At 41.6% G+C, this 16700-nt stretch overlaps 1 protein-coding gene across 1 annotated transcript in view; it reads left to right on the forward strand.

Annotated features, from left to right (window-relative positions):
* The window catches only part of Atg2b (autophagy related 2B), a 77991-nt gene that overhangs the window by 25893 nt on the left and 35398 nt on the right, over nucleotides 1-16700 (forward strand). Inside the window, exons 15-27 of the mRNA XM_038336113.1 lie at nucleotides 2479-2752; nucleotides 4474-4576; nucleotides 4892-5087; nucleotides 5585-5727; nucleotides 8773-8930; nucleotides 9280-9452; nucleotides 9995-10145; nucleotides 11503-11702; nucleotides 11822-11902; nucleotides 14215-14321; nucleotides 14791-14883; nucleotides 15464-15534; nucleotides 16227-16303. Coding sequence (XP_038192041.1) covers nucleotides 2479-2752; nucleotides 4474-4576; nucleotides 4892-5087; nucleotides 5585-5727; nucleotides 8773-8930; nucleotides 9280-9452; nucleotides 9995-10145; nucleotides 11503-11702; nucleotides 11822-11902; nucleotides 14215-14321; nucleotides 14791-14883; nucleotides 15464-15534; nucleotides 16227-16303 — 1827 coding nt within the window. The remainder of the gene's footprint in view (nucleotides 1-2478; nucleotides 2753-4473; nucleotides 4577-4891; nucleotides 5088-5584; nucleotides 5728-8772; nucleotides 8931-9279; nucleotides 9453-9994; nucleotides 10146-11502; nucleotides 11703-11821; nucleotides 11903-14214; nucleotides 14322-14790; nucleotides 14884-15463; nucleotides 15535-16226; nucleotides 16304-16700) is intronic.

Here is a 16700-nt window from a genome sequence, read left to right on the forward strand (position 1 = left end):
TCAAACTGAGGGCAGAAATCAACAAAATAGAAACACAGAAAACAATCCAAGGAATCAATGATACAAAAAGCTGGTTCTTGGAGAAAATCAACAAGATTGACAAACCCCTAGCCAAACTAATCAAACGGCAGAGAGAGAACACACAAATTAATAAGATCAGAAATGAAAAAGGGGTCATAACCACAGACACAGAGGAAATTCAGAGAATCATTAGATCTTACTACAAAAGCCTGTTTGCCACAAAATTGGAAAATGTAAAAGAAATGGACACTTTTTTAGATAAGTACCATATTTTTACTTTTTGAGACAGCATCTCTACATAGCCCTGGCTATCCTGGAACTCAGTGTGTAGGCCAGGCTGGCCATGAACTCAGAGATCTGCCTGCCTCTGCCTTCTGAGTGCTAGGATTAAAGGTGTGCACTACCATACTGGGCTTAAAAATTACTCTTACATTTCTTGTGCAGTTCTGACCTAAAACTTGATATGTAGCTAAGGACGACTTTGAACTCTTGATCCTTCTGCCTCTACCTCCCTAGAGCTGGGGTCATAGTGTACACCACCTAGCTCAACGATGCTACTTCTTTGCCTTGATGAGAACCAGGTAAGGTTTGGTAATCTTACTGGAAGACATTTTCTGTTTTATTTCTAACAGGGTATGCTGTGTGGTATCAGCTGCGTGAAAAAGGCTCTGCAGGAAGGATTAAGTGAGAAATAGAATGTTTTTCCATGCAAACTTTTTTTTTAACCTTCTGAGATAGCATCTCATTGTTAGCTCAGGTTGGTCAGCCAGGAGCTTGTGTTCTTCCTGTCTCAGCCTTCCAAGCGGGAAACTTTGGGCATGCTCCACTCTGTCTGACTTCCCTTAGACTAATGTTAAACTATACATGCAGAAAAAGTCGATATGCAGTAGAATGACTAGGCCCATCAGTTGACAGTATTTGATTGTAGCACAATGGGATTGGATTTGGAGAATACTGTAACATATTCATGAAGTCTTATTTTCATACATTGCATAAAATCGAATGGTGTAAACAGTAAAGCCAAGTAGCACAGGAGTGCTTTTGAGAATGAAGTGTGATTGGCATCACATTGTATTACTCTGCTCAGCTCTGGTATGTAGCATGGACTTGTAACAGTACATTGGGAGTTTGAATGTGTGGCCTGTAGGACCAGGCCCAGTCTGAGAGGCAGCTTTAGGGGAAAGGAATCAACACAGCAGTGAGTGCCCATGATCAGATCTGCTATGGGGCTCAAACAGGAGGGCTGTCATTTGGAACACACTTAGGAAACATGAGATTTATTCTAAAAAGACAAGAAGGAAAGGGGCAGAGACATTTTATTTCCTGCCTGTTTTGCTCATCGTTCCTGGTGTTTAGACTAAAGCAGCATTAAGTGTATAGGCCAGTCTCTATTTGCTGTTAACCTTGGCTGTGTTGGGATGATCTTGTCATCCCTGGTTTTTTTTTTTAAAATTTGTTTTTATTTTATGTGTATTGATATTTTGCCTGCATGTATGTCTGTCTGTGTGAGAGTGTCAGATATTCTGGAATGGTAGTTGCAGACAGCTGTAAGCTGCCATGTGGGTGCTGGGAATTGAACCCAGCTCCTCTAGAAGAGCAGGTAGTGCTCTTAACCATCTCTCCAGTCCCATTCCTAGTTTTCTTTAGTGTGAGATTAGAGTTTCTCATTAGGGATGAGACAGATCTGTGAAAATGCTAGTTTCTAACTGTAGAGAAGAAAGGGAATCTGTTAGAAGTGGGGAGGGGCTCGGCAGAAGAATGAATGGGAACAAAACGTACTGACGTGCAGGAAGATGTCACAGTGAAGCCTTATATGTTTGCCTTGCTTGTAAAAATTCCAGGCTGCCATAGGAAGGGAACTTTCTGAAAGGCTAGACGCTGACTCAGAAGATGAATGTTGAAGCCTTTATTAGTTTCAGGACATTTTATTGAAAATTAGAAATTGACTTCTATTTGAATGGCATGATTTTAACTTGGTGTGTGTGGGGGACTCAGGAGTCCTTTGGTGAACACTTGGAACCTTTGTGTGCCCTGCTGTGATCATAGGCCTGGAAGCAAAGAGGAGTAAGACTGGCCTTCGTATACGGCAGCAGTCATGTGAGTTCATATTGGGCCCTTAGGGCAGCCTAAAATGGGCAGATTCTTCAAACTGAGTGTTGAGCATGCTATTGATTTTTTTTAACTTTATTGGATTTGGTAGTAGGCTGGTTCACACCTTTTCTTCTTGGTTTATGGTAAGATATGTAGGGATCTCTAGTGTCTTTCTTTTTACTTATTTTTGTATGAAGATTCAGCTATTGCCTCAGCAGTTCTCTTTTGGGCAATAGCTGTTTCATTTGAAGCTTCATTATATGGTAGTGGTTTCTTTGACTTGTGTCTGGATGTATTGTGGCATGTGGGGGAGCAGTGATAGTATTTGCGGAAATGCTAAGCGATGGTGTGATTTATGTCTTTCAGCATAAAGCTTTCACTGAAGTGTTTCTAGATGACTCTCACAGTCCTGCGAATCGTCGGGTGTCTGTACAAGTTGCCACCCCAGCGCTACATCTTTCTGTTCGCTTTCCCATTCCTGACCTTCGGTCAGACCAGGAGAGAGGACCCTGGTTTAAGAAGTCACTTCAGAAGGAGACCCTCCATTTAGCATTCACAGATCTGGAGTCTCAGACGGAGTTTGTGGGAGGATCCACCCCAGAACAAACTAAACTGGAACTGACTTTTAGAGAGCTAACTGGTAAGACTGAACGCACTAGTGGAGAGCAGACTGTGTGCGGAACACTACTCCTGACAGCACCCAAGATGGCAAACTTGGGAACACTTAGAAAATAGAGTAACAGCTTTCCCCCAGAACTGTGTGGAGATATAGATATAGTATAGTTTAAAACAAAACAAAACAAAACAAAAAAAACGCTGCAAGGCAGGCATGGTGGTGGTGCACGCCTTTAGTACCAGTACTCAGAAGGCAGAGGCAGGCGAATCTAAGTGAGTTTGGACCAGCCTGGTCTACAAAGTGAGTTCCAGGACAGCCAGGGCTACACAGAGAAACCCCGCCTCACAAAGAACAAACAAAAAAGACGCAGCACAGTGATTTGCTTTGATGAAGTTCTTATTTTCTGTAGGAATGCAGTGTTAGCCTTTTTTAGCATTGCTTTTCATGTACTGTGTGCTGACAGAGGCTGGATTGCTTGCATGCTACTCTGCTGGGTCCTATACTGAGCGTGTTCTGTCATTTCCTTTAGTTGTTCCCACCATGTGTTCGATTTTCTGATCTGTGGGCTGAAGAGGATGTGTCTCCCAGCTCATGGGTAGTAAAGACCAATCTGACACCAGAGCCTGTGTTCAGTCACCATACTAACTCCTGTGACACCTTTGTAAAACCTGGCTAAGATCTGATATATTCTGTGTCTGTGTGGGTTAATGAGCAGGGTGTGTGGAAACTCAGCCCCTGTCTCTGCCTCTGCCCTCTGACACTAGTGAGGGGACTCACACCTCAGACTTCAAAAGTTTCACTTCTCTTCTCTGATCTCGTAGTTTGACAGGTTTTTGGAGAATATTTAAATAGCACTTGCCAGTGACTGCTTCATGAGAGGATGTTTAGGTACACTCTGCCATTCCTTATCTCTGTTGACGTGAAACTCTCTGATTTAGAGGAAAACTGTGAGAAGCCAGTGTGGTGGAGTTACTTTGCGTGTACAGAGTACACACCAGAGTGTGCTTGTGCCCTTATGTTTTCCGTGGACAGTTAGCTGATAAGCTTTCCTTTGTTCTTTTCTACCTATGCTGCAGACTGAATTCAGGGCCTTGAATGCTGGGCAATTGCTCTGCCTCTAAGATATAGCTCCAAGCCACAAACTTTTCTTCTGTGAAGAAATAATTGGGTCTGGAGAGATGCTCAGTGGCTAAGATGACTTGCTGTAAAAACCATGAAGACCCAAGTTCAGATCCCAACACTCATGTAACAAGATGAGCAAGGTCACCCTCATATGTGCCTGAAGCCACAGTGCTTGGGGCTAGAAAGTGGTCCCTGGGACTTACTGACTGCCAGCTTAGCTAAAAAAAAAAAAAAAAAAAAAAAAAAAAAAAAAAAAAAAAAAAAAAAAAAAAAAAGTGTGAGCTCCCTCAAAGGAATAAGATGGTGAGTGATAAGAGGTTACCTAATACTCTCAAATGCACACAAGCAAATCAGTACTCAGTAGGTAGGGACTGACATTTGCTATATTATAATTACATATCTTACACACTAAATACTAGTCAAGAATTTTAGTTTGAATAAAAATTGGTATCTTTATCTGCACATTCTGCCTAGCACAGGCCACATTACAGCAGAAAGAAATGAATGAGTGATGTATAGTGTGAGGGTGTGTGGATAACACCCTGGTTTGGAGAGCTCTGAATGATCTGGTCTGCATCATTTGGGAAGGAGCACATTGCAGTCAAACTGTTTCGGTTCCATAGGGTCATTCCAGGAGGAGAAGGGAGAGCCATCTATTAAGTTTTTCCATGTGTCTGGTGGAGTTGATGGAGACACAGCATCATCAGATGACTTTGACTGGCCACGGTAAGCAAATGCAAGGGTGTAATGGAATTTTCAAAAAGTCAGACTTTCATTTATCCAAGAATACACTGCTAATGTCCTTCATTTGTTTAGTTATTTTATATATATATATATATATACATATATATATATATATATATATATATATATATATACACATACTGCCTGTTCATAAGTGGGTTACAGCAGGCATAGGCTTTATAAGTTGGTCTGGTAGTATTAACATTTAATCAGTGTTCATTCTGTAAATTTGCATAAAAGTAAAAATGTTGCTGTTTATACTTATGTCTTGATTTTTCAAATCATCTTTGTGATCAGAATGGTACTGAAAATAAATCCACCAGCCATGCATTCCATTTTGGAGAGAATAGCAGCTGAAGAGGAGGAAGAGAGTGATGGTCACTACCAGGAAGAGGAAGAAGGAGGGGCTCATTCCCTGAAAGATGTCTGTGACCTGAGGCGACCAGCTCCATCTCCCTTTTCCTCTCGTAGAGTAATGTTTGAGAATGAGCAGGTAAAAGTGTGATGAACACTCCAGGCTAATTATCCCAGCCTCCAATAGATGCTTCCCCTCTTCTCTTCCTCTTTTCCCTCCCTTTCTCTTTGTGTCTCAGGTTAGTTTTGAACTTGTGATCCTCTTGCCTCTGTGGGATTCCAGGCCTGTGCCACTCTACGCTGCTAGGTCTTTATGAAAGAATGCTGTAATCCTAGCACTTGGGAGGTGGATGCAGGAGGATAGCAAGTTTGAAGCCAGATTGGGGACATTGCAAGACCCTGTTGTACATCATCAGCAGGAAATAACAGCAACAAGAGCAGTAATTACAATAAAGATAATCTGAGTGTTCTTTGTGCTAGTTTGATCCTAGATTGATTTCTGTTTTTCTTGATGTATATTCTCCCTAGATAAAGATTATGTTTATGGTAAATGTTATAGTAGTATAAAAAAATGCTGCTACTATTTTAAACGTAGATTGCTTCTTTGATGCTTTTTCTCGCACTAAACTGTTTTAGATGGTGATGCCAGGAGACCCTGTAGAAATGACAGAGTTTCAGGATAAAGCCATCAGCAATTCTCACTATGTGCTGGAACTTCTGCTACCAAATATTCACATGACACTGCCCAATAAAAACTTTTACGAGAAGCTGTATAACAGGTGAGTTTGAATCGTGTGACTGCCTCCAAGCACTCCTGCCTTCTTCTCACTTTGGTATTATGTTATGCGCTGGTGACATTGTCCTTGGAGCTGTTTTATTGTGCTCTGCTGTTGTAGCCAACTCCCAATTTGTGCCTGGTGCCTATTGTAAAAACAACAGTAACACCACCACCGAGAACTCCCAAATAGCCAGGTGTTGTGGTGTCTGCCTTTAATCCCAGCACTCAGAAGGCAGAGGCAGTTGGATCTCTGAGTTCAAGACCAGCCTGATCTACAAAGTGAGTTCTAGGACAGCCAGGGCTACACAGAGAAATCCCGTCAAAAAAAACCCTAAAAACTAACCAAACAAAAACAACCAAACTCCCTAACAGCAATGACAACAAGCATAATGCAATTTTTTTGGTACTAGTTTGATTGCTGATACTTCCTCTTCTGGCCTGCGGCTGCCCGCTGGCTGTGCCATTGAGCTGCACAGTGTGAGAAGTGCTGCCTTTTCAGACATGCACTGGCATGAGGAGCCCTAGCAGGTCTGAGCAGCAGGCTGGCAGATACTGGTGTAGTTAGGTTCTCAGAGTCACTGTTCAGAATTCAGAAGGTAGCTACTTAGGTTTTTCCAGTTTTACTTATACATTTTGTAAACAAAAATTTTAATTTATTGTGTTTAAGTACTTCAACACACCTACCCAGCAAATACAGTGAAATGGGATTCTGGGTCATAGACTTTGTCCCATGACCTTGTGAGGCAGGAAGACAACTCTGGAGGTTGGCTTTCTTTCTACCACATGGATCCTAGGGATTGAACTCAGGTTAGGGCTGGTGGCAAGTGTGTTTATCTGCTGAACCACCTCACCAGCCCTGTTTATTTATTTATTTTTAAAAAGAACAGCAAGTTCCTTTTCAACTGAGTGTGGTGGCGTACTTCAGTAATTCCGGCTCTAAGGAAGCTGAGGCAGAGGCTAAGGATTTCAAAGCCAAGCTTCCTAATAAGAGTCTGTTTCAAAATAAAAACAGCCAAAAAAGGCTATTTAGACCCAAATATAAACAAGAAAATCAGTAGGAACATGATGGGGGAGAAACTCTCAGGTCACATGCTGGTTTTATTTAAGCTATGCAGGAAGTGTGACAAAGGAGAGCCTGTCCTGAGGAGAGGCTCCCTTTGCCTTCATCCTTCAGTCACTGCCTCGGCCAGGCTCTGGACTCAAAGGCCTTGTCTGCTGCTGCTGCTGCTGCTGCTTTTTTTTAAGTCATGTAACATATATCCTTTATTCTTTTATAATCATAATTTTCTTTTGTCATAAAATCCTGAATTCAGAGAACTCTCAATAAGTTTCTGATATTTATTTAGACAAGGTGTCATTATATAGCTCAGGCTGGCCTTGGGTCTTCAGTTCTGCTACCACACCTCCCAAGCACTGGGATTGCAGGTGTCTGACACTATTCCCAACCTTGATCACAATCCTATGTTAGCATTAGTTCTTGTGTTTCTTTATTCCAGAATGTTCTGTCAAAGGCCTTGGCTTCTTTGTCCTATAATAGACCATAATGTTGGGGACATAAGCTGTCAGTGTCTAAGGGGCGCCATCCTTCAGTGCTGTGACCCTGGTGTCTTTACAACACCACTTCCCACTGTGAGTCAAACTGCTCAGTGCTACCTCCCTCCTCCAGAGCCTGAAGCTCTGCAGCTGGCTACGTGCGGGCTTCCTCCAGGGGGAGGGGAGGGCTGCCTCTTGTCTTGGCACCTTGACTGGTATTCACACTGGACTTTACAGTCCTTCCATGAGTCATCACCTTGTCCTTTCCTCGCCAGCTATGTGCTCTGTGACAGCCACTGGTCTGAACACAGACTGAGATAATTGGGCATAAGTACCTCTCAGGGCGGAGGTGCTGGCAGTCTCGGAGGTGGCATGGAGGAGTCCAGCCTTACAGTGCTGTGATGGAAGCAGATGAGGGGAAGGAGGGATTGTGGTGCAAACCTAGAGAATGCTGTGAAATTGCAGTTTTCTTGTAGCTGGGCAGAAGAATGTCTTTGTAGCAGTAAGTATTTACTGAAGAGGCAGCACAGCCAGGGCCTAGTTGTGATTCATCTAGTGTGTTCTTTTGGGGGTAGGCATCTCTCTTCACTTTTTATGGTCATGCGTTATCCCATGCCTTCTTCCCAGGAAAGTTGAGCTGTCCGTTGGGAAAAAGCTATCTCAAATACTAGTCTAGACAAAGGATTGATTTGAAAGCTGGGCCTGATCTTGAATGTCATATCAGCTTTTCTTCTGCTTGGCTGTGTTGCCTTGGGGAAATGACTTAAGCTTTATGTGGTGGCTTCTTCATGGGTCAAGTGGGAATAGTGATTCTCCCATCTGTCCCTGGGAATGGTGGGAAGGACTTTTGAGAGGGTCTCTATAGCATCTTAGCAGCCTTCCTGTCATTTGGGAGGTGGGTTTTTTTTTGTTGTTTGTTTGTTTTGTTTTTTGGCGGTCTCATTATACAGCTTTGGCTGGTTTGGAACTTGCTGTGTAGACCAGCTGTGTAGGCCACAGACTGCTTCTTCCCCTTAGGATTAAAGGCACGTTTCACTATACCTGGCTGTCAGCTCTTATCATTTAGCTTCCTCCTTTAAGGTACAGTAAAGGGCTGGAGAGATGGCTCAGAGGTTAAGAGCACTGACTGCTCTCCCAGAAGTCCTGAGTTCAATTCCCAGCAACCACAGATGGCTCACAACCATCTGTAATGAGATCTGGTATCCTCTTTGTAGGCCAAACACTCTATACATAATAAATAAATCTTTAAAAAAAGTAAAGTACACTTAGAGGTATGATTAGGTCTTTGAGTCTAGCCCATGGTGACACTAGGCGAGTGTCTAATCTCAGATTCCTTTCTCTGGTCTTGCTTTCCCATTGGAAGCACATAATTTCTGTTTTAAGAACACCTTCACACGATCATTTCCATTTCACCATTTAAAAACCAGTAAGCACATATGGTCCTGTAAAGGGGGTTCTCTTGTCTGTCTTCACCTTAGATGTTTCCTGTTCATTTTGCACTTTGTGTTTGTAGGATCTTCAATGACTTGCTTCTCTGGGAGCCAACAGCTCCTTCACCAGTGGAGACACTTGAGAATATTTCCTATGGCATTGGGCTCTCAGTAGCCAGTCAGCTGATAAACACCTTCAGCAAAGACAGCTTCAGTCCCTTTAAATCTGCAGTTCACTATGGTAATGTACCTTACCTTTGCTCTAGTATAAAGTGCCTCATTTATAAATTAACAGAGTAGGAGCCCTTTCCGGTTGCGGATCTAAACTGTGTCTCAGACTTTGTTTTCTGTTTGTGTTCTATAACTTCTATGACTATCTCCCCGCTTCTGAGTCTGTTCTGACAAGAGCTTTGTTGCTCAGATGTGGAATCTTCGGTGTGATCGTGCACATGTTTGAAATTCACTTGAGAGACCCAGATATCTCCCTGTCGTTCAGTCCTGTAAAAGTGCAAAGTACTGTTGTGATCGTTGTAAGCTGCTGTCCTGCTTAGCTGTCAGAATCTGTAATAGTAGGTCTTTTCCCTGCGTAGATGAAGACAGTGGATCTGAAGAAGAGACTTTGCAGTATTTTTCTGCTGTTGATCCCAACTATCGTTCCCGTAGGAAAAAAAAGTTGGACTCTCAGAACAAGAACTCTCAGAGTTTCCTCTCAGTCCTTCTGAGTATCAATCATGGATTAATGGCAGTGTTCACAGATGTAAAGGTACGTTTACACAGTCTGCTGCAGTGAAGTGGGGTAAGGTGGTGGTGGTGGCGGGGGGGGGCAGTGTTCTGAGATGTCAGAGAACACACTACTTTGGGAGCTAGCTTCAGTTTTTGGTCTAAGGCTGTATGGACTTCCTTTGGAAAGCATGTGCTAATTCTTTTAGTGAGGGCAGTAACAGTAATGTTTCTCTTTCTCATTTTAAGAGGGTGAAATACAAGCATTGTTGGAGAGGGCTTATATACCATACACATTATTCAGTTATTATTTAATCTCACTGTATCGAATAGTTCAAGAATTAGGCTGCATTTTGTGGTGTGGGAGATTTTCCTAAGTTAGATTCAGAACAAGCACGCCAAGAAACATTCTTCCTTTCTGCATTTAATAATGGTTGTTGGAGCCTGCAGCTCAGTGACTAGGAGCCCTCTTACTGGGTGCAGGGTTTTAGGTTCTATCTCCAGTACTGGAATTTGGGGAAGAAAAAAAAGGTAACTCATGTTTTTTTTTTTTTTTTGTTTTTGTTTTTCTGATCTTTTTGTTAGCAAGATAATGGAGAGCCGATGGAAAATAAGCATGGTGAATTCTGGTTAGAATTCAACAGTGGCTCATTATTTTGTGTGACAAAATATGAAGGTTTCGATGACAAGCACTACATCTGCCTGCATTCCAGCAGCCTCAGTCTGTACCACAAAGGTAGGACAATTACATATTTTCTTCTCTTTTGTTTGGCAATTGAATTTCTATATGATAAAGACAGCTTGTTGAGAATACAACCTTGATGTGAGAAATTGTTTTCTGTTGGGAATTCTGGTTCTGTTGCCAGAGTCATACTTACAGATTAAAACTTGTTTGTTTGGAGACAAGGTCTCACGATACAGCCAACACTGATCCTGAACTTGAGATTCAGCTCAGCTTCCCAAGTTCTAGGACTATGGTTGCGCACTTCTACCACACCTGACTAAAATTTACCACATTTTGAGTGGTTGCCTGACTAGGCACAAGGATAGAAAGATTTTATTTTCCTAGCATTTTAGAATCTTGAGTTTTTATTTTTTGACTTTTTGTAAGTTTTTGCTCTAAGTTATACCAATGCTGACAAAGAAAAGTAGGCTGCTACTACCATGCTGCCTCTTGACCACTGTGCTGCCAGGACCATGCTGGCTCTGTGGGTTTTGCAAACACCATGACCAGCAGAGTAATGAGAAGGAAGTCCAGCTTAGCATGACTCAGCAGCAGGTCTTGGCTCAAGCTTCCAGAGTCTGATACTGGCAGCTTATTTTAAACATATTTGAGCACAGCGTAATTTGGAAAATATTTTCCTAGTGTAACACATACCTGTGTGCACAGTAAAGATTAAGGTATAATTTTATTGGACTTTTTCAAAGTGCGTGTCACCTCTTCTGTGAAGATGCGTTCTATGGTAAACATGTTGTCATCAAGGCCTGGGGAGTATCTGGTGTGGTCTCCGGTCACACAGATAGCACAAAGGTCATCAGACTATTAACAACCTCAGTCCTGGCCTTCTGGGCAGAAAACAGGCATACATATGTCCCTGTGAAGAGACAGCCCTGTGTGTAACATTCCTGGATTCCCTGGTGCTTATCTGTGAGCGCAAGGACCTCTGCACCCCCAACAGGGCTCACAAGAGTATAGGCTGTATCCTAGAAATCCTTTTAGAGATGCCTGACATCTGCGACGTCTCCTTGATGGTGTGCTGCCCCAAGTAGACATTCTGTGCCTGGCCTTTTGAGGTGGGGCACTGTCAAAGCATGGGTGCACAAAAACCTTGCATGAATGACCCTGAGCCTGCTGTCTAAGGGGTGCACAACAAAAATGAATCATGTTCAGAACTGTATTCCCTTTTTAATATCTCATTTAGTAGATGTGAACATTCCTCACAAAATCCCAAATACTTCTGATTCTGAACATTTGGGATAAAACATACTCAACCAGTACAAAGAGTTTTGTTTTAAGTTGTGAAAGTCAATGCAAGTAGAGAACTATTTTCAAGTGATTGTTTGTTGGTGTTTTTATCTCAATGTGTATCTAGGCATAGTAGATGGAGCCATTCTTGCTACAGAGACACGGTTGCCCAGTTCAACCCGCCCACATTGGTTGGAACCTACAATTTATTCCTCTGAAGAAGATGGTCTCAGCCGAGCTGCCTCTGAAGGCGTTGGAGGAGACAATTTGAATATGCTCTCAGTGGCAGTGAAGATAGAGTCGGATAAATCCGAGTCCAATACAAAGGTGTGTGCCTTACACCGTCAAATGCTCCTGTTTAATTGCCAGCTACGGTGACTTAGAAGTAGCAGTGCTCCAGTTGGGGGTTCTATGGATTAATGTGGTCTTCGTGTTTCGTGGAACAGGAGTTCCTTGTGGCCGTGGGGCTGAAAGGAGCCACTCTACAGCACAGAATGCTGCCGACTGGACTCAGTTGGCACGAGCAGGTAAGAGCTGTCACTTCCATCATGTCCTCTGACAGCATTCACAGTTGTGAATGTTCACCTTGGCGAACTATGATGCACACACACGGTGTGTAACTGCCCTCCTTAAGAAATAGACTCCTCACCCAGAAGGCAGGTGACTTCCCTATAACTTCTCAATGACAATGTTGCTGTTTGTGTCATTCAAGAAGAGGAAGGTCTGTGGAATGCCCAGCCTGGAGGAGCAGCCGGAGGTGTACTGAGTGCTGAAAATCAGAAACCCATTAAGGACCACCTTGTCCCCAGGCCATTAGTATGACTTTGTCTCAGGCCATTTTACCAGAATTTCTACAGTTAATGTTCTCTTGAAATCTCCTTATAGAGTAGAGTTAGTGTTCAAAATATTCTTCTTGTCTGTTCTGTCTGGCTATCTTTCTATCTACCTACTTTTTTTTTCCATGCCTGGGACCAAACCTAGGGCTTCACTCATGCTGAGTGCTCTCCTGCTCATTGAAATGTTTTTCTAAATTTTTGTTTGTTTGCTACTAAACATTTAGTGTGTGTGTGGAGGGAGGAGGATATTACTCTCGTGTGCATATACCACAGTGTTTTTGTGGAAGTCCGGATAGCTTTCAGGAGCTGATTTTCTTTTCCTCAGTTTCACCAGGCTTAACCTTTACCCACTAAGCTCTCTTGTTGGCCCTGGCATGTGTTTTAAAAAGATTTCATGGTTGATCAAATTGTTTATTTTTATGTGAGTAAGAATTGTAGATAAGAGACTCACTTTGAGCAGAGGCTACCTGTTCTTTATGAATTCTGAATTTTGTGCTTTTGTCTTTTTCTCTATTTAATGTTTTTAAAATATTCTACTCTTATGAAAATATTTAGAAAACATGTTGACTACCTGAGTCTCTGCCTGCCTGTTAGGAGTACAGATAGACACACACACACACACACACACACACACACACACATAGGTATGTATATATTATACATATATAATGTATATATAGGGGTACAGATATATATGCATAAACACATGTACATATACACACATACAGATAGACATATATATATATGTGTGTGTGTGTATGTATGTATATACCACCCTGGCTACTTTTCTTCATATTCCTTAGGTATCTGCTGAGTATCTGAAACTGACAATACATCTAATTTGTATCAAATATCTTTCAAGTAATCATGTGCTCTCTGCTAATGACTCCCAAAAAGACATCTGGAGAATAGCTACAACAATAAAAACATCATTTGGCATAGGGCAGCTTTTGCTACATACATACACACACTAGAGCAGTGGTTCTCAACTTTCCTATGCTGTGACCCTTTAAACCAACTCTTCACATTGTGATGACCCCAAAGCATGAAATGACTTTGTTACTGCCTCACAGCTGTAATTCTAACTGTTATAAATTATAACGAAAACACATTCTGGTAAGGAGCCACTTAGCATAACCTCTTCATTTACTTGGGAGTATGAAAGAACAGGTTTGGGGCAGAGGACCTAGCTTTCAGACTGAGTAATATAAATTAAAGAAAAAGAATTTATTGTTGTATAAAAAAAATAGTTAGATTCCACTACCTTCCCATAATGGGTTTCTTAGGAAACCAGAGATAACCCCTCCGCTCAGAGCCTCCAGCATGTAAAGCAAGTGTCCACCACTGAGCTACATGGCCACTGCTTTTCTTCCTCCTTTTTTCTTTCCTCTTGCTAAGTAGCTCTTGGCTAACTTAGGACTTTTGATCCTTTTGACTCAGCCTTTTATGTAGCTGGGATTGTAGGCATATATATCCATACCTCATGGAAACCAGACTTTTGAAAAGTAGTCTTTAACAAAATTAGGTTTTTTTCCCACAAATTATTAATTGTATTATATATGGGATTTTCTCCCATCCAGGTACTAAGCACTAAGCAGTCCAACCCTGCTTACCTTCCAAGATCAGAGGGGACTGGGTGTGTTTAGGATGGTCGGCCATAAATATAAGATGGGGTTTTCTAAGGTGTCTGTGACATTCAGTTATTGGATGTGACTCTTCATTTCAAATTCCAGTTCAGCAAGTACTTTAGCATTTTAATTGTGTTATTTAAGGGACACGGCACTAGGCTGTGATAGACACACACGGTGAGATGATTATTATGGTAACTCAGTGCATCTCTCCCTTTCTGTGGCCTCCCTGATGTGAGTGCACACACTTTTGAAATGAATCCCTTCAGAACAGCTGTATTTTCTTATAGCATCCTAAGTCACTTTGTTAAATACTTGTTAAATGTATTCTAGCAAGATGCCATTTCTTCTAAAGTATTTGTTTTGTGATTGTAGATTTTAAACTTCTTGAATATTGCTGATGAACCTGTGTTGGGATATAACCCTCCAACTTCATTTACAACTTTTCATGTTCATCTTTGGAGCTGTGCACTTGATTACAGGTGAGTCCATGAATGGAACAAGGTAGAGTCTTATTTAAAACACACTGATTTTAGAGCTACCAAGCCTGATAACTTGAGTTCATTCCCTGGGACCCACATCATGGAAGAGAAGAACCAGTTCTCCCAAGTTGTCCTCTGGCTTCCACACAGGCATCATACAAACACACACACAATATAAATAAGTAAACTGTAATAAAAATTAAAGCGCACTAATTTTTGAAATGCACATAATTCTGCCTACTGTGGTACTTGCATACCTACAGTTTTAACATTCCCCAGGCTTAGGTAGGTAAGAAGAGTGCGCATTTGAAGCCAGTCTGAGGTACACACTGAAATTCTGTCGCCAAAAAACCTAAAAGAAAAAACCAAAGCAAAACCCTCCAGAAGTCTTCTGATTATTTGTGATTGGAGGTATGTTTTGAAGAGTCCTGTTGTATCAGGCTGCTAACCTGATGCTTCTGTTTGCCAGGCCCCTTCACCTGCCAATCCGATCCCTTCTTACTGTTGAGACATTCAGCATTTCTAGCAGCGTTGTCTTGGATAAATCTTCTTCCACTCTCAGGTACCTGTGAACTCATCATGCACCAGCTGCTGTTCAAACGCATCAGTTGTAGTAACCAGTGCTGCTTTACGTAAACCACCACTTCCTTGGAAAGTTGTTAAATCACCAGCATCTGAGCTGCTCATTTTTTTTCTTCCTCAAGGGCCATGTCTCTCTGCTCCTCTCATTACTGTGTTTCAGGTTTTTTTTTTTTGTTGTTGTTGTTTTCTTTGACACTTATTCAGTCATTTAATTTGACCTGATGTTGGAGGATGATATGTTAGTGATCAAGAGAGCATCTCTCCGTTCTGCAGTGTTTTAGTTTTAGGGAAGGAATTCATCCCTGAGATTCTCAGTTGGCTTTTTAGGGCCTATGGTCAATTTCTCAGTATCAGATATTTGTTATCTTTGGAATGGAAATGTTTCAGATTTGGGCATCTATTGAAACAACCAATCTGCCTCCAAAGCCTAGCTACTGTTGTGTTGGCACCTTCACACATGTGTTTTGGGTCCCACTCATGTTTGTGGGTGACGTACACCTGACGATGCTGTGCACATGCTCAGAGCTCTGTTCAGATGCTCTTTCATCTTCTTTCCCCAGAATCATCATGGATGAAGCTGCTTTACTCCTATCTGACAAGTGTAACACTGTCACTATAAACCTGAATAGAGGTGAGTTCAGAATAAGCGTGCGCGTATGAGTGAATATATTATATCAGTTTAAATGTGAAATAGTGTTGGGAAGCTGGGTTCTTGTGAGGTACTTTTAATGGATGTTCAAATGTGTAGTAATTGTGTGCTACATCTGTTGTATGATATTTTCAACATGTTTTTACAAATGAAGCTTGCTTGGTGTCAGAGGGCTAGTTGACCAAAATAGAGTTTTGGAAGACTGGGGACAGATAGGACAGAAAGTAGTAAGGTAGGGCAGAGAGGGATCTGGCTCTCTGGAGGAGGGAACAACAGGTAGGGAGGACTGGTGGCTTTTCTGCTTCTCTGATCTTTCAGGTTATTACTCTGATATCTGAATCTTGAATTTTTATTAATAAAGAATAATGAGAATAATGCTTCATCTCCAGAATTGAGTGGATACTGGCTTTTCAGCTGAGGGTAAAATGTTCTTATGGTGTTAGCTGTTTTTCTATATATCCTAAATATCTATTAATCTTTAGTCATTTGTTCTAGCTAAAATCAAGTGAGGTGTCAGGTGAAGTCTCAGTAGGTAGGATGGGCCTGTCTGTGTCCTCTTACATCACAAGCCCTAGTGCCTCCTGCAGTGAACTTTGAACAGAGGTTACTTTTGTTAGATGTTGGTTAGATGAGTAGTTTTAAAAACCTACAGTAAGTATTGTATTGAATTTTAGATTATGTTCGTGTGATGGACATGGGACTTTTAGAGCTGACCATAACTGCAGTGAAGTCAGATTCTGACGGAGAACAGGTCAGTTTCAAAAAAAAAAATGGAAATTTTTACTTAAATCCTGTTCTTAAGAGATAAAAGATACAATGTATTGGAACATTTTTTTTTCATCCAATTTTGGTCAAAATATTTGAAAACTAGAATTGATTTAAGTACTTTTTATATGACAAAACAAATAAGTATATATTTTATTTTAGATTCATTTATGTATATGGATATTTTTGCCTGCATGTGCATGCCCGCCTAGTATCTGCAAATGTCAGAAGAGGGTATCGGACCCCTGGAACTGGAGTTAGACAGTGGTGAAGCACTGTGGTGCTAGGAACTGAGCCCTGGTCCTCTGAAGAAGCAATAAATGCTCATAACCTGACCCTTTCTGCAGTCCATGAGTGTATATTTTAGTTCCTGTGACTCTGTA

Source organism: Arvicola amphibius, chromosome 7, assembly GCF_903992535.2.
Source record: "Arvicola amphibius chromosome 7, mArvAmp1.2, whole genome shotgun sequence".
NCBI classification, from domain to species: Eukaryota; Metazoa; Chordata; class Mammalia; order Rodentia; family Cricetidae; genus Arvicola; species Arvicola amphibius.